This window comes from Pongo abelii, chromosome 12 (genome assembly GCF_028885655.2).
Source record: "Pongo abelii isolate AG06213 chromosome 12, NHGRI_mPonAbe1-v2.0_pri, whole genome shotgun sequence".
In the NCBI taxonomy this organism is placed as follows: Eukaryota; Metazoa; Chordata; class Mammalia; order Primates; family Hominidae; genus Pongo; species Pongo abelii.
The window spans coordinates 114,220,988-114,248,678 of NC_071997.2; the positions used below are offsets into that span (position 1 = coordinate 114,220,988).

Here is a 27,691-nt window from a genome sequence, read left to right on the forward strand (position 1 = left end):
GCCTCAGTCCTTGATGATTTCACCAGCTCAGGCTGGCATGGCACATGTCTCCTATCTAAAGCTTGGGTGAAGATAAAAGGCGAAAACTAAAATGGAGAACATGTTTAGATTCTGTAAACTAGAGTTAGGGGCTACTTTTTACAAATATCAATTCTATTTGTAACTGTATGTTCCCTGTTACTTGCCAAAATGAATCACAAACTCATTTGTGGACCCAATCATTTATCCATGTTCACTCTCCCAGACTTTGGGAGGCTTTCCTCAGATCTGAAAACTATTTTTGACAGCTGAGATTTTGTTCTAGACATGGAGTTTAGACTTGAGTTTGAGTTTAGCTTTAGTGTTTAAAGGGTTAAGAATGGGGCAGCCCAGGGTTAAGGGTTAAGGATGGGGCAGCAAAGGTAACATTCTACATTGAGTCTAGCCATGGGGAAAGGGCTTTGACAGTGTCTTCCTCAACAGGTTTTGCCATTGAAAGAAACATGAGACATTAAAGCTAAACTCAAACTCAAGTCTAAACTCCATGTCTAGAACAAAATCCCAGCTGTCAAAAATAGTCTCTAGATCTGAGGAAAGCCCTCCAAAGTCTGTCTGGCAGAATGAACATGGATAAATGATTGGATCCACAAATGACTTTGCCATTCATTTTGGCAGTACCAGGAAACAGACAGTCACAAATGGGATTAATATAATGAATGGCAGGGAAATGCTTAAAAAGATTTAAAAAGGAAGTGGTAATATTGATATTGCTACATATTGAACATTTGAACAATGTTTAGACATCAATTTCTAAAAACAAAGACAATGGCTATGAGCAGATACACTCAAAATGAAGAAACATTTATTTTTTATTTTTTAAGAAAAGGTTAATCACATATTCATAGAGTCAGTTTGTTACTATGGAATCACATATGATGTCATAAATTTGACATTCTAAATGCAAAGCTAGACTGAGCAAGGGAAGTGACAGGAAATGGAGCTGGGGAGACAAAAATCTGGATAACAACAAAAGAATTTCAACAGGTAAAAAATGAGTCAAACATCTCTCAAACAGAAAAAGGTGAGTGAACCGAGTGTCTTAGAATCTTGCCATGGGGCTGAAGAAATGTGGATATCGTCCATCATTTGCCTCTGCAAAGGCTCTGAAACGATCAAATAATTTCAGATAATGGCTTCAGGTAGAGGAAAAGAGAAAGGAGATTAGGCAATGGAAAGAGCAGAGAAAAGGGAAGAAGGAGAAAGTTAAAATAAATTAAGACAGCAAAGAAAAAGATTAAAACATGTAGTATATAAATGATTCCAATAAGTCAGTATTCATTTAGCATATACTCATATGTTAGTAGTAAAAGGTAAAAACAGTGGCTATCTTCGAAGAATGCATGGCCTAGTAGGAAAGAGAATAGACAAAGGACAACTCATTGATCCGTAAAAGTATGTACAAAAGACACAAGCAACACAGGGCAATATTTCACTCTGGGAACTTCCCCCAGGTCACACTGAGCTGGGTTTTGAAGAACACAAGAGAGAAGAGGAGACCATAAGGAAATAAGGCTGGTGTATGCAGGCAAATACAAGTCACTTGGTATTAGTAGAACATAGTGATAAAGTATAGAGTGAAGGGCATGCAAGTAGCAGGTACACAGGAAAATATCATGAGGCTCCTGGTCAAACCAAGTGAAGAAAGTGTTTATCCAGGAATGAAGCATTACTAGATTTACATCTTGCAAATATTACTCTAAATAAATACGGTGGACAGATCTAGAAGTGGAGAGGATTTAAGGCCATGAAACCTGTTCAAAAGGCTATATTCTAAAAATGTAGTCCCAGGATGGTCAGAGACCTGGAACAAGGCAATGATAATAGAGATAGAAAAAAGGAACTGGATTCAAAATATCATTTGGAATTAGAAGTAAGAGGATATTATGGTGACTGCTATGTATGTGTATAAGGGGAGTGAGGGTTGATGAAAAGATTTTAAAATTAGTTCAGCAGCCATACAGCTATGCCATTCTCTCATGCAACTAACATTCTCATGCAACTAACACTGATGAGATTTTTCCTGCGTGCAAGACACAGAGCATAAACGGATGAATATAAACTGCTGTAGTGGATCTTGGTCTAACAGAAGTTGTGCTCCTTAAACATATAAATAACACTAATCTTGATCACATTGCAGCTACTTACTTAGCATGAAACAGTTCAAATAATATTCCAAAAAGTATCTCCTCCAAATGAAAATGAAAACATAAATATTTGAGTAGAGTTCCATAAAGTGAGTTATCTTCTTGTGCTCTTTTACTTGGTTTTCCCTATCTGTTGTTAATTTGTTGGTAAGAAATCCCTTTCCACTCTAGATCTATGAGTAATTAGATGATAGGAACAGAAGATGTGACTTTCAATAAATATGTATGAGATTAAGGTCCTTATATTTAGAAATCAAACTAATATTGGTGAGGCTAGATCCACAGAAAATTTGAGCTATAGTAATGGTGAAAACAAGAAAAAATTGAATTCTAAATGGAAAGGAAAAGTAAGTTCCATAAGTAGAAATCTTCAGAGTAATAGAGAAAAAAAAAAAACCAAACTTATTCTACATAAACAACTTCACAATTCTCTAATATTTCCCATGTTATCAGTCTTTAAACAATAAATGCTTTATATCTCAAATCTATGAACCACCAAATTTCTATATTAAACCTTGTTTATATAATTCTTTTGAATAAAATATGTGTTACCTTTTACTCATGCTTGTTAGAACAGGGGAAACTAAGGTCTAGAGTTTATACGTTTTTATATTGGCAAATAAATAAATTATATGTTTTCTTTATCCTTTTATTCCGAAAGCCAAACTTCCTAATGCCCTGAGATTAAAAATTAATAAACATTCTTTGTTTCCTTGTCAAGAATGAGCTCGGAATGAGGTCCTCAAAAGAGAGTCTAGAAGCAGAAAAAAGAAAGGAATCTGACAAAACAGGAGTTCGTCTGAGCAATCAGGTGAGCCGATCTCTGTAGCAGAGGTGAGGAAATTAAGGAGCAGAAAGCATAATGGAAAATGTTAGGGGGCAGCGAGTTCTGGGAGAGAAGACCAAGCTGTTGAGAATTGTATTAAGGCGTCCCTAATGTCCTCATGAGGAGGTTAAGGAACTAGGAGAGGTTGGGCCCTGCCTTCCCCTCCATCCATACCCTAGTGTTCACTTAGAATGTGTGGAACCACAGCAGGCTCCTCTGCTCAGCCTACACAGGGAGCAGACTGGTCTTTGTTCAAATCAGGGAGGGGAGGGGGTCTGGCCATGGCATTGACCACTTTCTGCACAATCTTTCAGATGAGGCATGCAGTCAATCCGAATCACTCGCTGAGATGTTGCCCCTTCCGGGGTCACTCGTCGTGTAGACGCTGCCTTTGTGCAGCTGAGGGAACAGCCCTTGGCCCCTGCCGCACAATACGTATTTATATTCACATGTGCCTGTTGTGGGAGCAGGGCCAGCAGATCACCATGATGAGGGTGAGCAGAGATCGCACTACTGATTCTGGAGGGGAACCACAGACAATCTGGGTGAGGGGAAGAATATGGCAAATAGAAACTTTGCTGCTCCATGGTGTCCTTCATTCTTGTTTCTCCTAAAAGAAAAGCTTGAGGGCTCCATTCCTTTTAAGCAGCTGCCTTAGAGTCCCCCTGCAACCTCAGTGGGGCACCAGCTGCCCTCACCTTTACAGTCTGGTAAAAAATGGTGGATATATTGTTTCAGCATCTGTTAACAGGCTTATCCTCGAGGGAAGAAGTGAGGAAAAGGGAGGAACAATGGTGAATCATACTAAGTTCCATATAAGAGGAGTCACAGTGAAAAAATATGTTTGCATCTTGGTTTTGGATGCTCTTTCAAGTGGACCCCCACATAGATGCTCCAAAGAGAAGTGAGGACTAGACCAGAGTTAGAATAGTACACAAGAGTTCAGGTTGAGTTAAGAGTCATTGAGGCCAGGGATCTTCTCACTGGGTGCTGCTATATTCAGCCTGACATGACTGTTCTGCAGGCACATGTATAGAAGGAGTTGGTGATGGGGTTTTACACCCTTGGGTTTCTTCTTTCCATCACAGGGATCACAAGAATCATCAATGCGGAAGACAGACTCTCGAGGGTACCTTGTGCGCAGTCAATGGTCTAGAACATCCCGGAGCCCATCCACCAAGGCTCCATCCATAGATGAGCCTAGAAGCAGGAACATCAGTGCTAAGGTAGAGGTAAAGATGAAAAGGAGGAGTAGATGACAGAATAATAACAATGGTTAACATTTATTGATGCTTTTTATGTGCGAGGCCCTGTTTATGTGCTGTACATGTGTTAGCTAATTTAGCCCTCAGGAGAACTCCCTTCCGCCCATAAATCCCATTTTACCACTGAGAAACCTGAAGTACAGAGGGAACCTGTTTAAGGTTTCACATTAATAAGTGGTAGAGCTAGTATTAAAACCCAGGGGCTCTAGATCTAGAGGCTGCACACTTCCTCCTTCCTTCCTTCATTCAACAAATAGTAATTAACTGTGATTCTCAGAAGAGGGAAGGAAATGGTCACCACAAGAGAAAAAGAGTGTCAGATTGTGGGGGCTTTGAGTTTTTAATTAGGCCTGATCACATAAGCAATTAAAAAAAAAAGTTAGTTTTGAGATTAAGATTTTGGAAGCAGAGTGAATGATCCAGACCCAGCCACTGGGAGAGCATGCATTCCTACCCAATGCATCATCTCTATTGGATTTGACTCAATAATCTAAACAAAAACATGATTTTTTGAGTCATGTGTGAAACAATCTGAAATCATATATGGATACCGAATAACTTCTTGCTCACCTTAGTAAACGAGTTTTTTCTCTAGAATGGCCCTTTCCTGTTTAGGAGGATGATTCTATGTAACTGTGCTTCACTGGCACAAGGAGCTCTGAAGGCCCTGGGGAGATGCTCCAGTCTCCAGACAAGAGACTTTCCCAGCCATCACTGCATCATTCACATGGGGAGCGGGGAGAGACATGCCCTGAGGTGCTATGTAGAGTGTTCTGGTGAGAATGTCTGGCCCACTTTGCTCATGGAGTTAACTGGAAGTCGCACACTAAGGCACTGGCCAAGCAAGATCCATTCTGCACGCCCTCTGTCCTACCTGCAGGCCTCTGACTGAGTAGGTATATGCCAAGCAGGGGACAGAATTTTGCAAACCATGTGTCAGGTGCCTAAGCGGGAGGAAGAGGACTGGGTCCTATCTACTCCAAACAAATAAAAATGTGTGAAATGCTTATGGGGAAGCTAGGGGAGAATGAAAGCAGACAGTCTCTGTGTCTGTTTAACAGAAATATCAAACAGCTGAGGCCTAGAAATGTCCGGATCCCTTAAGCCTTACTTAAGGAGCTGAGATGAACCAGCACCCATCAGAAGTCTAGGAATGGAATAGGCAGAAGGGATAGATCCTTGACGGGAGATGGGCAGGCAGGCCTCGACTTCAGACGCCCATTGTCTTGCCGCAGCTCCCCAGCAGCTCCACGAGCTCCCGGACTCCATCCACCTCCCCAAGCCTGCATGACTCCTCACCGCCGCCGCTGTCCGGGCAGCCCTCGCTCCAGCCACCCGCGTCGCCCCAGCCGCCCCGGTCGCTGGACTCGCGGCCTCCCACGCCCCCAGAGCCCGATCCTGGCTCCCGGCGCAGCACCAAAATGCAAGAGAATCCGGAGGCCTGGGCCCAAGGCATCGTGCGGGAAACCCGCCAGACCCGCGACTCACAGCCGCGGGAATATTCGCGCACGTCCCCCACCGAGTGGAAGTCCTCCAGCCAGCGCAGGGGGATCTACCCCGCCTCCACCCAGCTGGACCGCGACTCTCTGTCCCAGCAGCAGCAGCGGGAGGACGAGGACGACTACGAGGCTGCCTACTGGGCATCCATGAGGTCGTTCTACGAGAAGAACTCGAGCTGCTCGCGCCCCTGGCCGGTGAGCCAGCCCGCCGCCCCTGGCACCCGGGGCGCCACTCCTTGCAGCCCGCAGCAGAGCCTCTTCCAGCCGCCCTCCTCTCCACTGCGCAGGGAGGTCCTCCCGCTTCTCTTCCCCAAACTTCGGGGAGTCCCAGCCTCAGCTGTCTCCAGCATCCCGCTTCTCAAAGCAGGGGCCCGCTGTCCTACTCTCACCCTACCCTGGAGGAGCCCCAATCCTGTCCCCTTCGTGGCTATGTGACTATCCTCCCGTTGACGTCCCTCTCTGCAGCCCAAACCCAAGAACGCCATCACCATTGCTCTCTCATCCTGCGCGCTCTTCAACATGGTGGACGGCAGGAAAATCTACGAGGAAGAGGGTCTGGAAAAGTACATGGAGTATCAGCTCACCAATGAGAACGTCATCCTGACCCCGGGCCCGGCGTTCCGCTTCGTCAAGGTATTCTGCAAGCTGTCTTTGGCCCGCCAGGACCCTCGATGGCGAGGGAGCGACCCAGGCCAACCCTTGGGAGGGCATCCAATTTCCCAGATCATTCCTAGCCCACCCTTGTCATTCTTGTCTCTTTCTAGCTGACCCAGGTCAGTTTATGATTTCGCACAGGCTTCCAGACTGTGGAGGAAGGGACTCCAGCCCACAGCCCTAGATTTGGTATGTTAGCCTTCCCTAAGTGAAGTCCTAATCATGAGACCTGTAACAGAAGCCTCTCTCCCTCGAAGGAGTGCTAAGAAGCCATAATGAGTTTATGATCCTGAGTAGTAGAAATAAAACGCCATATTACAGTGAAATGAAATTCACGTTAGCTCTTCTGGCCCCAAACATAGCATATTAAGAAAATAAAGATGCCCTTGGCACTTAGGGGTGTGACTTTAATAGAGAAGGTAAGGTTCTCTGAACTTACACTGAAATGTATAGCACTTACAACTTTGATCTGCTTATATAAATATTACACAATAACATCATAACCATGCAAAAACAAATGACACCTCTACAAGTTCTTGGTAGAATGTACTTATGAGACATAGTAAAAGCATAAGCAGGAGCCACAAACCTAAAGATACATGTTAATACACAAAGTACTGTCTTTGACAGAATATATACTAAAATTGGAACAAAACAGAGACGATTTGCATGACCTCTGGGCAAGATGACATGCAGATTCATGAAGCGGTCCATATTTTTCAAAATAAAAAATCATTAGATGATCGATAAAAGCAGATTTTAAAAATCAATCAAACATAGGCAAAGCATAAAAGGGTTAGCCTGACCCTACTCTCTACCTGTCCCCCAGAGATAATTCTAGTGAACCCAAAGTTGAAACAATTTTCAACAAACATTACTCATGTATTGTGAACATTAACTGAGTTCCTATGAATGAGAGGTTGATAATACAGAAATGCATGAGATAAATCTTCCTTAAAGGAGCCAGAATCTCTCAGTGAAGATTCTTCAGAGCTTGAATTTGACTCTGATGAGATGCTTCCTCTCTGGCCTCCCCAAATCCACCCTGCCTGCCCCTCTTTACACACATTCATGTTTGTAACCTGCAGGCACTACAGTATGTCAATGCTAGACTCCGTGATCTATATCCTGATGAACAGGACTTATTTGATATTGTACTGATGACTAATAACCATGCCCAAGTGGGAGTGCGGCTTATAAACAGCGTCAATCACTACGGTAAGTAAAATAAATACCATGTGGAAGACCAGCTCTCCACTCTGAAAGAGAGAAGCCATGTTATTTTGCTAACTGTGACAACCAAATGCAGTGTCTTTGATACTGACACCCCCTTCTGCGCCAGGAATGTTTATTTGCCTATGTCAGAACAAGAGAGGCCATGTTCATTTTTAACTTCAGCACAGAGTTGGGCTCAAAGCTCTGGACTTAACTTGTCAAGTGTGAATTTCAAAGTCTTAATCCTAGGTCCTGCAATATATTTCTCTGTTGTATGTTTTTCACTTCTGAACTTGACTTCAAGAAGCCGTCAACCCAAAGGCTTTTACTGTGTGATCAAACTTCTTGCTCACCACAGATTCGTGTTAAAAGTTTAAAGGTTTTCACCTCTCCTTTCCACTCTTAAAATCTGATTGTCCCCGGCTGCTCTCTCTCCCCACACATAAAATAATTTACATAGAAAATTTGATTGATTCTAGTCTCTTCAGTATTTCTATCAGTGTGTTGGGGACTTTAAGAGAAAGTTCCAAATTTTCCTATTATGGAACTACCTGAATTATTTCGGGCACAATTAGCCTATTTTCTAAATGGGTATGTGAAGTTAAAATAACATTTAAATTGGGCATATTTACAAATAATCAAGATATAAGTTATGAGTTTTACTTTATATTATTCTAACTATAAGGCTGGAATCATTGAAGCACATTTTAAAATTTTTTGCCTTTTAAAAGTACAGTCTTCATAGTGTTATGAATTAAAAAGAGAGAACATAAAAATTTAACATAGATGAGTGGCATATAGCAATCACCTAGTAAACAACAGCTAGTATGTAACAACACATAGCCTTAATTGATTTAGTAGGTGATTGAGGTCTATCTATCCGTCACCACGCTGACCTATCAAGGCTGGAAGCATAAAAAATCAGTTATTTACCTGTTAATTCTGCTAATGAACTGATTGTGTACAACCTTCTCATGCAGCTTTGTTCATGGAATAAAAATCTTTTGACCCAGAAGAGTTAGTTACTTCCTTCTCTGGGTACTGAAAGCAATTCGTATCTCCATCTTCCAGGGTCTTTATTATAACAAATGTTTTACATGCCAGGCTCCTCAGTGAACTGTGATCTCCTTAAGAAGAGGGATGATGCTTTAATCATTTCTGGAGTCTCAGTGTCACCAAATAATTTCTGGGTGATGAAATTCATATGATTTAGGGATTTGTAGAATACATTTTTGTGCCACATATGCCCAATATTGACATAAGTGAAAAAATGAGAGCATTTTCTAATACCAAAGCAGATACATCCACCAAGACAGTTAACGGACCTGACCTACTCTCTTGGTCCATACAGATGACAAACAACTAACTAGACACAGTATTTTGCTTTATATCATGTGCAGCTACCCAGTTTATCATATATCTAAAAAAAAAAAAACTTTGAATGATATTTTATCATATGGATAATCCTATACTTTATATAACTACTGTCACATTGTTGAACATGTTTTGCTTTTATAAATAACCCTAAACTGAGACCTTTCTATAGAAATCTTTATCAGAATTTCAGAATATTCCTTTTTAAAAAAATAAGGAATCTTAGGTCAAAAGGTACAAACCTGTTAAAAGCTCTTGATACATATTGCATATCATCAAATCACTTTCTAGACAGCTTGTACCAATGTATACTTTTACCCATAGTATATGAAGGTGCATATTTTATAAACCTCTTACAAACAGCCAGTGTTTTTTTGTAATTGTTACTGATTTAAAAAAGCATTTGATGTTACATTAATGTTTAATGATGATAATTCACTGTTATATGGCTAAATCCCATGTCATGAGGGTTTGGTGTAGAGATTACTTCATTACCTAGGTAATAAGCATATTACCCAATAGGTAGTTTTTCAATCCTCATCCGCCTCCCACCCTCCACCCTCAAGTAGGCCCTGATGTCTATTGCTCCCTTCTTTGTGTTCATGTGTACTCAATGTTTAGCTCCCACTTATAAGTGAGAACATGTGGTATCTGGTTTTCTGTTGCTGCATTAATTCACCTAGGATAATAGATGTTTAGCTCCCACTTATAAGTGAGAACATGTGGTATCTGGTTTTCTGTTGCTGCATTAATTCACCTAGGATAATAGCCTCCAGCTCCATCCATGTTGCTGTAAAAAAGATGATCTCATTCTTTTTTATGGTTGTGTTCCATGGTACATATGCACTACATTTTGTTTATCCACTCTATCATCAATGGGCTTTTAGGTTGATTACATGTCTTTGCTATTGTGGATGGTCCTGCAATGAAGACACGTGTGCATACATTCTTTTTTTTTTGAGATGGAATTTTGCTCTTGTTGCCCAGGCTGCAGTGCAATAGCACTATCTTGGCTCACGGCAACCTCTGCCTCCCGGGTTCAAGTGATTCTCCTGCCTCAGCCTCCTGAGTAGCTGGGATTACAGGCATGTGCCACCACGCCCGACTAATTTTGTGTTTTTTCAGTAAAGACAGGGTTTCTCCATATTGATCTGGCCAGTCTCAAACTCCCGAACTCAGATGATCTGCCCGCCTTGGCCTCCCAAACTGCTGGGATTACAGGCATGAGCCACCATGCCCTGCCATGCATATATTCTTATGGTAGAACAATTTATATTCCTTTGGGTATATACCCAGCAATGGGATTGCTGGGTCAAATGATAATTCTATTTAAAATTCGTTGAGAAATCTGCAACCTGCTTTCCACACCAGCTGAACTGTTTTACACCCCCAAAAGCAGCATATAAGTGTTCGTTTTTAACCACAACCTCACCAGCAGGTCATTTTTTTACTTTTTAATAATAGCCATTCTGACTGGTATGAGATAATAATCTCACTGTGGTTTTGATTTGATTTTCTCTAATGATTAGTGAGGTTAAGCATTTTTTTCATACACTTGTTGGCTGCATGTATGTCTTCTTTTGAGAAGTGTCTATTCATGTCCTTTGCCCATTTTTTAATGAGGCTTGTTTCTGCTTGTTAATCTGTTTAAACACCTCACAAATTCTGGATTTTAGACCTTTGTTAAATGCATAGTTTGAAAATATTTTCTTCCATTTTATAGGCTGTCTGTTTACTCTGTTGATAGTTTCTTTTGCTATGCAGAAGCTCTTTAGTTTAATTAGCTCCCATTTGTCAATTTTTTCTTGTTGTTGCAATTGCTTTTGGTGTCTTCATCATGAAATCTTTGCCAGAGCCTGTCCAGAATGGTATTTCCTAGGTTTTCCTCTAGGGCTTGGGCTTTGGGTTTTACGTTTAAGTCTTTAATCCATCTTGAGTTAATTTTTGTATCTGGTGAAAGGAAGGGGTCCCATTTCAATCTTCAGCATATAGCTAGCCAGTTATCCTGGCACCATTTATTGAATACAGAGTCCTTTCCCCATTGCATGTTTTTCTTGACTTGGTTGAAGATCAGATGGTTGTAGGTGTGTGGCTTTATTTCTGGGTTTTCTAACCTGTTCCATTGGTCTATGTGTCTGTTTTTATACCAGCACCATGCTGTTTTAGTTATTGTATCTTTGTAGTATAGTTTGAAGCTTGGTTATATAATGCCTCCAGCTTTGTTCTTTTTGCTAAGGTTTGCTTTGGCTATTCCAGCTCTTTTTTGATTCCATGTGAATTTCCAAATAGTTTTTTCTAATTCTGTGAAAAATGTCATTGGTAGTTTGATAGGAATAGCACTGAATCTGTAAATTGCTTTGGGCAGTATGGCCATTTTAACAATATTGATTCTTCCTATTCATGATCATGGATGTTTTTCCATTTGTTTGTGCTGTCTTTGATTTTTTTTTCAGCAGTGTTTTATAATCCTTGTAGAGATTTTTCACCTCCATGGATAGCTGTATCCCTAGGTATTTTATTTTTGTGTGTGGTGATTGCAAATGGGATTGCATTCTTGATTTGGCTTTTAGCTTGAACATTGTTGGTATATAGAAATGCTACTGATTTTGCATATTAATTTTGTATCCTGAAACTGCTGAAGTTATTATCAGAGCTAGGAACTTTGGGGCAGAAACTATGGCATTTTCTAGGTGAAAAATCATATCATCTTCCAGGAGAGATAATCTGATTTCCTCTCTTTCTATTTTAATGTCTTTTGTCATTCTCTTGCCTGACTGCTCTGGCTAGGACTTCAAGGACTATGTTGAAAACAAATGGTGAGAGTGGGCATCCTTGTCTTATTGCAGTTCTTCTAGCTTTTGCCCATTCAATATGATGTTGGCTCTGGGTTTGTCACAGATGGCTCTTATTATTTTGAAGTATGTTCCTTTAATGTTGAGTGTTTTTTTGGGGAGGGGGTTAACATGAAAGGATGTTAAATTTTATTGACAGCCTTTTTTGCATCTATTGAGACTATCATATAGTTTTTACTTTTAGTTCTGTTTATTTGATGAATCACATTTATTGATTTGTGTATGTTGAACCAACTATGCATCCTAGGAATAAAGCCTACTTGATCACGGTAGACTAGCTTTTTGATGTGCTGCTGGATTGGGTTTTGTAGTATTTTGTTGAGGACTTTTGCATCCGTGTTCATCAGGGATATTGGCCTGAAGTTTTCTTTTTTCTGTGTCTCTGCCAGGTTTTGGTATCAGAGTTATGCTGACCTCATAAAATGAGTCAGGGAGGAGTCCCTCCTCCATAATTTTTTACAATAGTTTCAGTAGGATTCATACCAGTTCTTCTTATACGTCTGGTAGAATTTGGCTGAGGATCCATCTGGTCCAGGGCTGTTTATGGTTGATAGGCTTTTTATTACTGATTCAATTTAGAAACTTGTTATTGGTCAGTTCAGGGTTTCAGTTTCTTCCTTGTTCAATCTTGGGAGGTTGTATTTTTCTAGGATTTTATCTATTTCTTCTAGGTTTCCTAGTTTCTATGCATAGAGGTGTCTGTAACAATCTCTGAGGGGTTTTTGTTTTGTTTTACTATTTCTGTGGGGTTGGTAGTAATGTCACTTGTGTCATTTCTGATTGTGTTTATTTGGATTTTTCTCTCTTTTCTTCTTTGTTAGTCTAGCTAGCAGTCTATCAATCTTTATTCTTTCAAATAACAAACTTTTGGTTTTGTTGACCTTTTGTATATTTTTTCACATCTCAATTTCATTCAGTTCAGCTCTGATTATGGTTATTTCTTTTCTTCTGTTAGCTCTAGGGTTAGTTTTTTTCTTTCTTTTTTTTTTCTAGTTCCTCTAGGTGTGATGTCATGTTGTTAATTTGTGATCTTTCTATCTTTTGATGAAGGTGTTTTGTGCTATAAACTCCCCTCTTAACAGTGTTTTAGCTATGTCCCAGAGATTCTGGTATGTTGTATCTTTATTATCATTAGCTTCAAATAATTTCTTGATTTCTGCCTTAATTTCATTGTTTACCCAAAAGTCATTCAGGAGCAGGTTGGTTGTTTACTTTCCATGTAATTGTATGGTTTTGAGATACAGCCTTTTTTTTTTTTTTTTTTTTTGAGACAGAATCTTGCTCTGTCACCAGGCTGGAGTGCAGTGGCACGATCTCGAGAGCCATACCTTAATAGACCTTTACAGTTAGTGAGGAGGCTGTAGTTCAAGAAAAAGTACCCTGTTTTAGCCTAGACAAGAGTCAAACACTTGGGCTCAAGTCTGCTCTATGCATCTACATCAGTGTGTTAGATAAGTCTTTATGTCTAACTTTCCTTTCCTGTAATGAAGATAATACCTTCAGTATGTTTGTGAGAATAAAATGGCATGATCTATGTGAATATACTATGCCCATAAACTATAATGTACCAAATACAACCAGTATTACATAAAATAGTTGAGGAATTTTAAATACTGGTGCTATAAGATGATTTTTAAAGTTTATTTCTAAGGTAACTTTCCTTTAGGTTCACAAATAAAGCCAGTTGAATTTACAAATAAACTCAGTTATCTCTAAGGTAACTTTTACTTGGATTTACAGCATTTTGTCTTTAATCTCTGTCATAACAAAGTCTTTCTTGCCTGATAATAGGCTTACTGATTGACCGCTTCTGTCTGACCGGCGGAAAAAACCCCATTGGCTATTTGAAGGCATATCTTACCAATTTGTATATTGCTGCAGATTCTGAAAAAGTGCAAGAGGCAATACAAGAAGGTATTAGTCTGATTTTATTCCTCTAGTTAATAAAGAGGTTTACACTAACGGTTACTTACATTAAGTTTCACATATGATTATGAGGCTTATGGTCTTGTTGGATATTCTTCTGAAGTTTTTCCACATGGGGCAACACTTAAGTCTGTCCTTTAGAGCTTTGACTTTCCTGGAAATGGACATCCTCAGTAATTGTCATACAATCCATTTTACATGTTCCCATCCCTATAGAAACAGAGGCAGTGCATAGACAACTGTTCTGAGGTCTGTGGTTGTGAAGAAGAGTTGAGCCATCAGGTAATAGCTAGAGAGAAAACATAAGGTCTGGGAGAATTTGTTTTTTTAATGGTAGAAACTATAACTCATGGGCCTGAGAAGAGTATTAATCAGTCTCCATGATCTATCAGGTATTGCCTCTGCGACAATGTTTGATGGAGCCAAAGACATGGCTTACTGTGACACTCAGCTCCGTGTAGCCTTTGATGGGGATGCTGTCCTCTTCTCTGATGAGTCTGAACATTTTACCAAGGAGCATGGGCTGGACAAATTCTTCCAGTATGATACATTATGTGAAAGTAAGCCTCTTGCTCAGGTAGGTTCAATGAGTGCTAATTAATTTTTATGTACTTATTTATTTTCTAATATATAAATATCAATATTGGTCCATGCTGATGAATGTTTAAGTTATTCTAGGCAGGGCACTCCTTCTTACTGTCTTATCTTTGGAGCTTTCTCTCTTTCTTTCATGAATTGCTCACTTCGATGCATTCACTGCTGACAACTTTATTTTTAATTTTAACATTATTTTATCTATCCTTTTGGAAATGCTTGCATGATCTTCCCATGATAAGAAGTCTACCCTCTCCAAATTGGGAGTAACAGGAAATACTGCTTATCAATAAGCCATTTCTATATAATAAATTATCAAAATAGTAGGGTCATTTCCAATAGATTAGAGTAAGCATGTGTTGAATCTCTGTCCTTGACTTCAAACTCAAGAAAGGCATCACTTAATTGAGAAAATATGCACAACTAAGAACTTGAATTGAATCAAATAATGATCCTCAAACAAGTGCAAATTATGAATATGTAATCAAACTGAAACTAAACATTTAGATTGTTTTGGATTAGTGCTGTTGAGTACCTTTCAATCCATCCACGAACTGCAGTGTTAAAATCAAGGTCGAAAATGAACAGAACCTATAACTTTTGAACGAAAGGAAATCTGAAATCAAAATGTCACTTAATCTGAATCTAAACTGATAGGTCTTTTAATTTTATTCTATCAATTTTCCCAAGAAATTTAATTGTTCTTTTTCTCAGTTCTTCCTGAACTTAAGTTAAACTTAAATATTGTTATTTTTATATAATTCATAAAAGTATGAATAGACTAATTGAAAGCTGAAAAGTTTTTCTACTTAGTCACCTCTCATTAAAGCAAGCAATATTTAAACTATGGGAGTGTGTGTTCAACTTCATATTCTCTTTCTAAATAGCTCCTTTGGAAACCCTGACCTAGTGTTATAAAGTTCCGTATTAACAAAGCTTACTATTGAGAAGAAAATTCTTTGTTATATTTTATATCAGTCTACTCTGCTGAAATTCAGAGCCTTTCACCATTATTGAAATGTGGAAATCCTCCATAAAAAGAACACTTAAACAAAAACACTTCAAAGAAAGCATTACTTCCAGACAAATGTTAAAGTAGTATTTTCCCATCTGAAGTAAATAATCTAAATTTCTTTTAGATTTTACATTTTTCAGTTCTTTTCTCATTTTGTACTGTGTTCTTTTTTTCAGTTTTATTGAGTTATACTTAATTTTTAAAAGTTGCACATATTTAATGTATACATTTTGATGAATTTGGACATATACATACACTCATGATACTGTCACTACAAATAAGGTAATAAACACATCCACCACTCTGTCTTTTAAAATTTTTTTTTGTTTTGTGGTAAGAATACTTAGCATAAGATCTATCCACTTAACAAGTTTTTAAGTGTACAATACCATATTGCTAACTATAGGCGCAACATTGTACAGCAGATCTCTAGAATTTATTCATCTTAGCAGATCTTCCAGGTCTCATCCATTTTGTTACAAATGGTAGTATTTCCTTCTTTTTAAAGGCTGACTAATATTATGTTGTGTCTTATCCCACATTTTCTCTATCCATCCCCCTGATGATAGACATTTGGGTTATTTCCAGATATTGGCCATTGTGAATAATGCTGTAGTAAACACTGCAGTTTACATAGCTGTTTCAGATCCTGCTTTCATTTCTTTTGGATATATACTCAACAGTGGGATTACTGAATCATTTGGTAGTTGTTCTATTTTTAGTTTTTTGAAAAACTTCCATTCTGTTTTCTACAGCGGCTATGCCATTTTACATTTCTGCCCACAGTGTATAAGGGTTCCACATTCTCTACATACTCCCCCAGCATTTGGTATCTTTGTTTTGTTTTGTCTTCTATAATAACCATCTTGACTGGTAAAATTTGATATTGGATTGTGGTTTTTATTTGGATTTCTCTGATGATTAATGTGTTGAGTACCATTTCATATACCCATTGACATTTGTATGTGTTCTTTAGAGAAATGTCTATTCAAGTCCTTTGCCCATTTTTAACCAGCTTAATTTGTTTTTATTTTGCTGTTGAGTTGTAAGAATTCCTTGTATATTTTGGAAATTAACCCTTATCAGATGTATAGTTTGCAAATATTTTCTCCCATTCCATAGGTTGCCTTTTCACTCTGTTATTTCCTTTGCTTTGCAGAAACTTTCTAGTTTTATGCATTCTCACTTATTTTTGCTCCTTAAATTGCCTTTTTCTCCCATCAAACAATTAAAATTGTGAATCCCAACCCTACTTATTGCAGGAATACTCAACACATTTCTAGTATACATGCTTTCCTTTATTATGCAGTACTTCTGCCAGTTTAAAAAACATGCCATTTTTTTACATAAAAAAGATCATTTTCCATAAAGGCCAGAAGGCCTTGCCAGGTGTGTTCCACTGATGAGAAAGAATGTATGAGGTACAACTCCTACTGAAGACATTCAAGTATGTTGCTAGTAGGGTGGTGGTTTGGTCATGACAGTATCTTAATTTTGTCAAATGGAAGAGGTCTGAAAGTCACCAGCAAATGGGACAGCTGGAGAGGATTAATTTAACAAGTCTGAATGTAGTTTATGAGCCTCCAATCTCCAATGTAGTACAGTGACAAGTAACTGATAGCTCCTGATTTGATCCCTATCTCTTGTCTCACCATTCTGGAATAATGGTCTCTAAGTGTGTGTGTGTATGTTTGTGTGTGTGTGTATCAGAATTTTTGAAGTATATTTATATAGAGTAAAATTTATAATTTTAAGTGGATAATTTTGTTTTAACAAATATATATAATTGTGAAATAACCACTAACATAAAAATACATACTCAACAGTTTCATTAAATCACTAAATTCCCTCATGCCCCTTTGTAGTCATCCTAGTACCCTATCTCCACACCCCATCAACCACTGATTTCTTTTTCTATAGTTTTGCCTTTTCCAGGTGTTACGTAAATGGAATCATACGGGATGCAATTTGACTTCTTTTATTTATTATAGCATAATGCATGTCATTGCATGTATCAGTACTTTGCTCCTTTTAATTGCTGAGTAGTATTCTATTCTGTGGATGTACCACGTTTTCTTTATTCATTTACCTGTTGAAGGAGTAGGTCATTTCTAGTCTTTGGCATTTATAAATGAAGCTACTTTTAAACATTTGAATACAAATTTCTGTGTAAATATAAGATTTCATTTCATTTTTAAATACCTAGAAGTGGAATTGCGAGGTCATGTGATAAGTAGTGTATGTTTTATTTGATGAGATAGTCAAATTATTTTCCCAAACGACATAACATTTTGCATTTCTAAAAGCAATGCATGATTTTGTTGCTTTGCATTGTTGCTGGCCTTTGGTAGTATTGAGTATTTTTCTTTTCTTTCTTTATTTGAGCAATTTTAGTGTTTATAAAAAAATTATCTCATTGTAGTTTTAGCTTGCATTTCTTTAATGACAAATGTTACTGAGCATCTTATCGGTGCTTTTTTCCATCACATATCTTCTTTGGTAAAGTACCTGTTCAAATATTTTCCTTATTTTATTGGGTTTTTGGTTTGTTATCAACTTCTGAGAGTTCCTCATATGTTTTGGATACTCATCCTTTATCGGATGTGTGTTTTACAAATATCTTCTCTCAGCCTGTGCTTGTTTTTCATTCTAACATCTTTCAGTGCTTTTCAGTGAGCAGAAACTTATAATTTTGATGAAGTCATATTTATCAAGTTTTTCTCTTAGAAATTGTGCTTTTAATGTCATATATAAGAAATCTTTGCCTAATCCAAGGCCACAATGATTATCTCCAGACTTTTCATATAGAAATTTTATGGTTTTAGGTTTCTTACTTAGGATTATCATCTATTTTGAGTCAATATGGTATTTGTGCAAAGCACAAGTTGTGGTTCATTTTTCCTGCTTATCCTAATTTCCTGGATATCTTAATTGTTCAAGCATTATTTGTTGAAAAGGGTGACTTTCTGTCTTGTTCCTTTAATACAGATATTCATCCTTTTATCAATATTACATTGTCTTGATTATTGTAGTTTTATAGTAGTTCTTTTTTTTTTTTTTGACAGAGTTTCGCTCTGTTGCCCAGTCTGGAATGCAATGGCATGATCTCAGCTCACTGCAACCTTTGCCTCCCGGGTTCAAGAGATTCTCCTGCCTCAGCCGCCCGAGTAGCTGGGACTATAGGCACCCACCACCATACCCGGTTAATTTTTGGAATTTTTAGTAGAGACTAAAATACCATATTGGCCAAGCTGGTCTCAAACTCCTGACCTTGTGATACACCCGCCTCAGCCTCCCAAAGTGCTGGGATTACAGGCATGAGCCACTGCACCTGGCTACAGTATTTCTTAGGACCAGGTGGTGTGAATACTTCAACTCTGTTAAAATTTATATATATATATATATATATATATATATATACAGAGAGAAAGAGAGAGAGAGTACAGTCTGATTACCTTGCACTTTCATATAGATTTAAGAAGTTTATCTATTTCTGGGGCAAAAATTTTACAATAATTTTTTATTTTTATTTTATTTATAGATAGATCTTGGGATAATAGATATCTTATCAATATTAGGTCTTTCTGTCCGTGGACATGGTATTTCTCCTCTCCTCATTTATTTAGATCATTTAAATTTTTTTTTTTTAGTCTTTTGTAGGTTTTAGCACACAGATATTACTTTTTTTATTTATACCTATGCATTTTGTAATATTTTGGTACTATCATAAATGGTACTTTAAAAATCCTTACTGTCCGATTATTTATTGCTAATACATAGAATCACAATTGGTTTTTGTATTCTGCAACCTTGTTCAATTTCCTTTTTAGTTCTCACAACAATTTTGTAGATTGATTTTCTAAGTCAACAATGATGTTGACTGTGACTAAAGACAGTTTTATTTCCGTGTTTCCATGCTGTATATCTGTTATTTATCATTCTTGCCTTTTTACCTTGCTAGTACATCCAGTACAATGTTCAGAACAGTGATGAGGGTGGACACCCTTGCCACATACCCAGATCTTAGGGGGACATCGGTCTCTCACTCTTAACTGTTATCCATAGGTCTTTTCTAGATGCCTTTTGTCAGGTTGTGGGAGTTACCTTCTCTTTCTAGCTTTTTGGGAGTTTTTATAATAAATGAAGGTTGAATTTTGACTAATGCCTGATTTGCATCTATTGAGAAAAATCATGTGGTTTCTCTCCTTTAGTCTGTTAATATGTAAATTACATTAATGGATTTGTAAAAGCTGAGGCAGCTTTGCATTGTTGGTATTAATTCAAGTTGGTCATGTGGTATTATCCTTTTCATGTATCACTGAATCCAATTTGTTAATATTTTGTATTATTTATTCATTTATGTATTCATGTTCATCCTCTATAGTTTTCTTCTCTTGTAATATCTTAATCTGACTTTAGTAACAGGGTAGTACTAACCTCAGATACAAACTATTTAAAATGTTTGGTAGAATTTTTCAGAGAGGCCATCTGGGTCTGGACTTTTTTCTTTGTTGGAAGGCTTTTAACTACTCATTCAATTATTTTGATAGCTATAGAACTTCCATTTTTCTTTTTCTTCCTTTTCTCATTCTTTTCTTCTCTCTGTTTATGAGCTTGCATTTTTCAAGGAATTTGTTCATTTAAATGACTGAATTTATGGACATAAACTTTTAGAGTGTTTTATCAAGATGTTTTTAACATTTGTAGGATCCTTAGGGATGTGTCTCCACTTTTATTTCTGATACTAGTAATTTGTGTCTTTTCTTTTTTGTTGTTGTTTTTCTTGGTCAGTTTGGCCAGAGGTAAATCAATTTTCCTGAGCCAGCTGTTCCTAAGTTTTCAAATGTGGAAAGCTGAGACTGTTAATTTGAAACCTCTCTTCTTTTCTAATATAAGCACTTAATGCTATAAATTTTCCTCTAAACACTGCTGTAGTTGCATCCCACAAATTTTGATAGCTGATGGTTTTTTTATTTAATTCAAAATATATTTTTTAAATTTCTCTGTAATTTCGTCTTTGAAGGAAATAGGTTAGAAGTAGGTTATTTAATTAGCATATATTTGGAGTTTATTCAGATATCTTTCTATTGTTAGCTTAACAATAGAAAAAGCTTAACTCTATTGTGTTGTGATTAGAAAACATATTTTGTACCTCAATTATTTAAATTTGTTGTGGTATGTTTTATGCCCAGAATATGGTCTATCTTGATGAATATGTCATGTGTATTTGAAAAGAATATTCTGTTGTCATTAAGTATTCTATAAATGTCAATTAGATTATGTAAATTAATTCAGCTCATATTGCTTGGGTTTTTTATATTGTCGGTAATTTTGTCTACTTGTTTTATGTACTATTGAGAAGGCAATGTTGAAATCTCCAAATGTATTTGAGAATTTGCCTATTTATCCTTTCAATTTTATCAGTTTTGTATCATGTATTTTGAATCTCTGTTTTTAGGTGCCCACATATTTAGGATTATTATATTGTCTTAATCTTAATAACTTTTCATTATGTAATATTCATCTGATACTCATATAATCACTCCAGCTTTTTTGGGGGGGCTAATGTTTGTATGATATGATTTTTCTATACTTTTATCTATGTGTTTATATTTAAATTGTGTTTCTATTTAACTTATTTTTCTTATAGATATTACAGTTGGTGCTGCTATTTTATACAATCTGGCAATCCCTGTGTTTTAATTGCTATTTTTAGGACATTTAAATTTAATGTGATCATTGCTTTGGTTGGATTAAAATCTACTATCTTCCTATGTTTGTTCTGTGTTCCAACTGTTCTTAGTCCCCTTTTTCTTTTCTTTTTTCCCCTATTTACTTACAGACTTATTGTGTGTTTTTACATTCCATTTTATCTTCACTATTGGCTTATGACTCATTTAAAATTTTTTATTAGTTACTCTAGTGTTTACAATATACAACTTTAAGTAATCACAGTCTATTGTCAATGTTATACTCTACAACATCATATGTACTGTAAGAACCTTGCAACAATGAGCTGCCAAACTCTCCCTCTCATGTTTTGTGCTACAGTTGTCATGTATTTTTATTTTATCTATGCTATAAACTCTCTATACTTTGCTACTGTGAACCTCAAAAATCTGAAACACGTCTCAATTTAGAAAGTTTATTTTGCCAAGGTTGAGGATACGCAAGCATGGCACAGCCTCAGGAGGATCTGACGACATGTGCCCAAGGTGGTCAGAGTACAGTTTGGTTTTATTCATTTAAGGGAGACAAGAGATATTAATCAACATATGTAATATGAACATTGGTTTGGTCTGGAAAGGCAAGACAGCTTGAAGCAAAGGTAGGAAGACTCCAAGCGGGTTTGAGTTTTTGATTAGCCTCTCCAAAGGAGGCAATCAGATACGTAGTTATCTCAGTGAGCATAGGGGTGACTTTGAATAGAATGGGAGGCAGGTTGTCTCTAAGCTGTTCCAGGCTTGACTTTTCCCTTTAGTTTAGTGACCTGGGGACTGCAACATTTATTTTTCTTTTCTACTACTATTTCTGTTTTTAGCAATTAAATACCTTCTAGTAAATAAGGATGAGGCAAAAATATGTATTTCATATTCAAATTCCTTTTAATCATTTTCAGAGATCTTCCTTTCTTTGTGTAGATCAGGTTTTTCTCTGTTATCATATTCCTTCTGCCAGGAGATCTTTTGTTTTATTTTGTTTTGTTTAACATTTCATGTAGTACAAATCTACTGGTACTGAATCTCTGTTTTTCTTTGCCTAAAAAGTCTTAATCTTATTTAGTTTTTAAAACAATATTTTATTTTTACTGAATGTAGTATTCTGGGCTTACTGTGTTTTTCTTCCAGCACTTTAAAGATGCTCTTCCATTGCCTTCTCATTTGTATAGATTTTGATGACAAATGTTATGAATTTTGTATCTTTGGTCCTTAGTATGTAATGCATCTATTTTTCTCTGGCTGCCTTCATAATTGTCTATATTTCCTTTGGTTTGAATATGAGAGGGGAGTGTGTGTATGTGTGTGTCCCACAGCATTTCAATGCTCTGCTCTTTTTTCCCCACTCTTTTTTTCTCTTTCTCTTTTCAGTTTGGGCAATTTCTGTCAGCCTGTCTTCAAGTTCACTCATTCTTTCTTTAGCTGTGTTGAGTCTACTGACACATCCATTAGGCACTCTTTATATAGTTCCATTCAACTCTCTTTTCATTTCAATCTCTTCGCCAAAATTGCTAGTCTACTCATGTATGGTATCCACCTTTAAAGTAGATATTTAAAGATATTAATCACAGTTATTTTCAATTCCCTCTGTTATATTTGTGACACTTGGGTCATTACTAAGTCTAGTTCTTTTAATTTCTCCTGAAAGTAGATTGTTCATTTTGTTTTGTTCTGTTTTACTGTGGGACTAGCAATTATTGTGATAGATTGAATCAATCAAATCAGGTATTAAAGTTGTTTTAGGTTTTGTGGTTGCTATGGTTATCTTCGTGGCACCACAGGATCCAAGTTTGTCTGGTATCAACTTTGTTCTTAGGGTGCAAACTGGCTTGCCAGAGGGTTTTTCTCAAGATTTCTAGTCGACTTTCAGCAGCAGGCCTTCCCTGTGTGTCTGCTGCAGAGAAGGTCTCCTCATTCTTACCCCTTCCCAGCTATTTCTTCTATCTTCCTAGGGCTTAGGGATCAACATCCTGGATCTTGCCATGCCCCAGTGATAGCCAATATCTAATGGTACCAATCCTTGATAGTCTCTTATCCTCCCAAAGTTAGAATGTTTTCTTCTGTAACAGTGGATCTTTACTCATGCCCTGGAGGATAACAGTGTTTGAAGCTCTTCTAGCAGTCTAGGCTCTTTGTTCCTGAGGGTATAAGCAACTAGGGGGAGTTTTAGTCTTTGCCCCCCAGTGGCAGCTGCTCCCCTCCTCCACACCTGTACCATCAAGGATGGCTTTATTCTATCATCCCACTGCCTGCAGTCTTTGTCATCAGCATCTAGTGAAGTCCATGGAGAAAAGCCTAAAAGAGAATGTGTACTTCTTGTGCCTGTGAATCCTAGGGCTCCTATGCTCTCTCATTGGTGGACCCTAGTTCTTTGTCAATGTCTTTTTAAAATTACTTGAATTGCTTGTACTTGTTTGTATGGAACCTGGTATAACTTTCTTCAACACTCTACCAAAAGTACGCAGTTCTTGCACTCCATGTCTTCTTGAAGATGACTGTTTTTCCCTAGTTTTCATGCTAGGTGGTTACCCTGCAATCTCAGCTCTTTGATGGGCTCAAGAAAAGTTATTTTTTAGATTGGAGTTTTCTTGTTATTAGGGTGGGAGTAACAGTCTTTCCCTAGTATTTGCTTTTTGTAAGTTTCCCTAGTATTGTTATATTTTTATTGATAAATTATATGCTGTACTAGTGTGCAAATATATAAATTATAAAACATACCCCAAAATAGAAGTAAAAGAGAATGAGATGGATACTTGGTTTGAATGTGGTGACATAAACTCAGCATTCTCTGTTTCTTCCATTTGGAAATCATCCAAAAACAGCAAGGGAAACTGTGCGCCTCTGTGTTTTAAAGACTAACTGCAATGAGGGTGGTTCCTGCCAACAGTCACTATGAGTTTGCTGCTCTTGTCATAAAAACAGTCCCAGTTTTTTTACCTATATGTATGGCCTCTTACCGTGAGAAAGTAAATTTACTTGTTTTTTTCTAAGATATACAACCTTAAAGAAAATTTAAGCAAATGGTTACACAATAAGTCATGTTTACAGAAAACAGTTTGTTTCCATGACAGCAAAGAAGGGAGCCTTTGAATCATGAAAACAAGTCAGTTTCCAAATAGTACGCTTGACCTTCCCCTAGAAACCCACCAATTGTCCCAAGAAAAACCAGTCTACTTCAGTGTAAGTAATAATAAAAAGAGAACTGATATTGAATACATTCAAAGATACTATGAGAAAAAGGCAGATTAAAAACGAAAAAAATCCAATAACAGATGAAGAGCTCTTAGAAGAAAAAGTTGACATAATACAGATAATTATGACTGAACATTTGCCATGACTTTTAAAGACTTAAAGCAAGATCATAAAGTAAAAATGCAATAGTCAAGGAAGAGATGATAAAATGTGAAAGTTATAGAATGCTGTAAATCTTTCCTCCCTTCCAATAGAGTTATTACCCATCTGGTACAGTTAAAAATACAATTACATATAGAAAAATGACAGAAATAGATAACAGGTAAAGAAGACCCAGCATATGCCTAAGTAGAATCCCTGAAGAAAAACTTTAAAATCATGTTGGGGGAGGCGGATTGATGTTAAATATAAAGATGCAAATTAATATAAAAATATAAATTAAAAACTGCTAAATTATCAAAAGATGTTTATAAAATATTAAAGATTAGAAGCCCATATTATATGATAGAGGTATAGAATCAAAACGACCATCACTGAGACATGGCCTAGTGAAATTATTGGTCTTCAAAATGAAGAAATAATTATCTGGGGTGCCTACTCATGTAAGTGGTGGAAGAGGTGGGGATGGGAATCAAGAGGCCCTCAAACTTCTCAAGAGCAGCATTCAAAAGCAAAAGACAGTGGAGCACTACTTATAAAATCTTGTGGAGAATCTTATATGTAAATCATGGATTCTATATCTAGCCAAAAGTCTATTCAAGGACAGAGGAAACAGATATACAGTTGAGAATATACTATATTTTCAGGGATTATTACCATAAGATGTTTTTTAGAAAATCAGTACTACAGGACAAATTTCGGCCAACATGCAGAGGACTAGAAGCACAAAGGCACAAATGGTCATATAATATACCTAACCATAGAATTAAAACTAAAACAACTGTACAAATGAACAAATTTGTATGATATACAAATTATATAACTAACAAAAAATGGAAAAATATGGGGAAAGAAGGTCTACGGAAGAAGTATGCTGGAATTTTCAGTTATAATAGCCAATCAAAGGATGAAATGTAAACAGAAATAAAACAAAATGTAATAATGCAAAAGAAATACCAAGGAAAAGTAAATAAATGACTAAAATTAGATGGTGGAGAAGAAATAGAGGACTACAGAGACATTGAAGAAATGCCCTGCTTTCATTATTTCTTGTTATGAAGAATAACAGATCTGGGATTCTTTTTAAAATAGAGGACTGAGGGTACTATAAAAGATTATAGTTGTAAAGGTAATTCTTAAAAGGAAATAATATAAACCTTCTTAAATGTAAGAAGAACCACGCATACACAACTACAAAGAAGAAAGAAACAGATTATTGAACAATCCTTTAAAATTTTTAAAACATGGAAAATGCAATAAAAACATAAGACAGAAACAATCTCAAGTATATTTGTAATATGAATAAATGTAAATGAACAAAAACCATTGTTTTAAAAAATAAGATTTTCAGGTTGTATCACATAGCAAAATCCAATTCTAGGCTCTATACAAGAGATACTAAAACTAAGTGTTTGGAAAGGTTAAAAATGAAAGACACAGTTAGATTCAAGCCAAACAGCATTAAACTAGACAAAAGCATATACTTCTTCAAGTTAAAATGCACAATTCACAAAAAACAAATGAAAAGAGTAGTGCTTCGGTAACTAATTAGAGTTTATTTAGAGTGACCCTCTATTCCAGCTTACCATGGATAGTTTATGTCTGTTGTCCTGGCTTAATTATTTATTGAACATTCTTTCATACTTAAAGTATATAGGTTTGCATGTTAAATAATACAGTCATTTTAGGCACATTCCAGGAATGCAAGGATGGTTCTATATCAGAAAACATTTTCACATAAATTCCTATCGAGTTTTAGCATTTTGCCATCAGCTTCACAACACTGCATGTCATGCTGTATTATATCCTTTGTATTGTATCGTATCATATACGTCTCTGCTTTTTAGCATTCACTTTCTTTGGCTCACTGTATCACAGCTGTGATATATGTTCCTTTTACAGGGTCCCCTAAAAGGCTTTCTGGAAGATTTAGGCAGACTGCAAAAGAAGTTCTATGCCAAAAATGAACGGTTACTTTGTCCTATCAGGACCTACCTGGTTACAGCTAGAAGTGCAGCCAGTTCAGGCGCCCGTGTGCTGAAGACCCTTCGACGCTGGGGTCTAGAGATAGACGAAGCACTTTTCCTTGCTGGAGCCCCCAAAAGTCCCATCTTGGTGAAGATCCGGCCCCACATCTTCTTTGATGACCACATGTTCCACATTGAAGGGGCACCAAAGTTAGGTTCCATCGCAGCTTATGGCTTTAATAAAAAATTCAGTAGTTAGGGGCAGGAAGGAGAAATAAAGTGGTAATAGTCTGGTATTATAGAAGCCACTTCTTTTGGCTCTCTAGGATAATTAGATAGGTATTTCAGAAAATTGGACCTTAAAACTTTGCTTCTTTGGAAAGGTTTTCTCTTGATTTTTTGGAAAACCTTTTGAACCCTCAAGTTACCATCAAACTACTTCTCTTTGAACTACCAATACTGTTGAATGCCATTACACCTATCTCTGCATAAGTCATAATGATGACTCTTTAGGATAAGTTTAGAACTTGAATACTTGCATGCTTAAGGCACTGTTTTAGAAGCTTACTTAGTTTTATAAAGCACTGCTCATTTTTGGATGTTTGTAGATAACAATGAATTGTTACCCATCAGCATTGTAGAATAGTGTCTTCAAAGGCAGAAGGAGTATGGTTAAGTACACTCTTGAAAACTGGAGCTTTGTATTCTCTGACTGCTATGGCCAGCTTTTTAACCAAAGCAAAATGAGAATTTCACTCTCCCTGCATGAGTAAAACAATTTTGATACTGCTCATTTAGAAATAAATCATCTGGTTGTTCCTCCAGGGTACTTTCTAAGATAAGCCTTAAACAGAAACCCCTAAGAAAGGTTCTCTGAAAATTATTTGGTGGGTTAAATGCCTCTGGTCCACAGAGTTTCATATTTAAAGTCTCTGGCTTTGGGCCTGGCAGGCTGGCACACCCATATTTGTATGGAAAAAAAAAAAGACCCTATGCTACCACTTCAAAAAGTGACATGAAGTGTAGTATCCTGGCCCTTCATTGTCATTCTCTTGTGATTTTTGTTTTGTTTTCAACAAAAATTGGTTGGTCATTAAATATATCATATGTTAGGCACAGTGACCTGGTTATTTTCACATGTTACTTCATTTTCTTATCAAATTAAATGTTTGTGACATAGTATTATTATTACCTTCCTTTTTAGCAATGAGGAGCCTAAGGTTAAAAAAGATTAGATAGCTTGTTTAAGGATA

The 27,691-nt window shown here is 36.9% G+C and overlaps 1 protein-coding gene and 1 non-coding gene across 8 annotated transcripts; both read left to right on the plus strand.

Annotated features, from left to right (window-relative positions):
• The first annotated feature begins 450 nt into the window (after positions 1-450).
• Positions 451-27,560, plus strand: NT5C1B (5'-nucleotidase, cytosolic IB). 7 transcript variants are annotated; one of them, XM_054548357.1, is made up of 11 exons: positions 927-1,060; positions 2,905-2,994; positions 3,324-3,503; positions 4,098-4,241; positions 5,510-5,968; positions 6,239-6,406; positions 7,516-7,645; positions 13,660-13,782; positions 14,187-14,371; positions 18,469-18,605; positions 26,374-27,560. In XM_054548357.1, the coding sequence occupies exons 1-11, from the start codon at positions 1,031-1,033 to the stop codon at positions 26,381-26,383; spliced, it is 1,656 nt and encodes a 551-aa protein (XP_054404332.1). In that variant the 5' UTR covers positions 927-1,030; the 3' UTR covers positions 26,384-27,560. The 7 variants fall into 7 exon arrangements, with proteins under 7 accessions (XP_002812309.1, XP_009235799.1, XP_009235801.1 ...); XM_054548358.1 differs by having other exon boundaries at positions 4,098-4,235; XM_009237524.3 differs by lacking the exon at positions 18,469-18,605 and having other exon boundaries at positions 920-1,060; positions 4,098-4,235.
• On the plus strand, positions 7,044-7,147 carry LOC112132134 (U6 spliceosomal RNA). The gene has a single exon (XR_002913948.1). It is a non-coding gene; the product is annotated as a U6 spliceosomal RNA (small nuclear RNA).
• Positions 27,561-27,691: the final 131 nt, after the last annotated feature.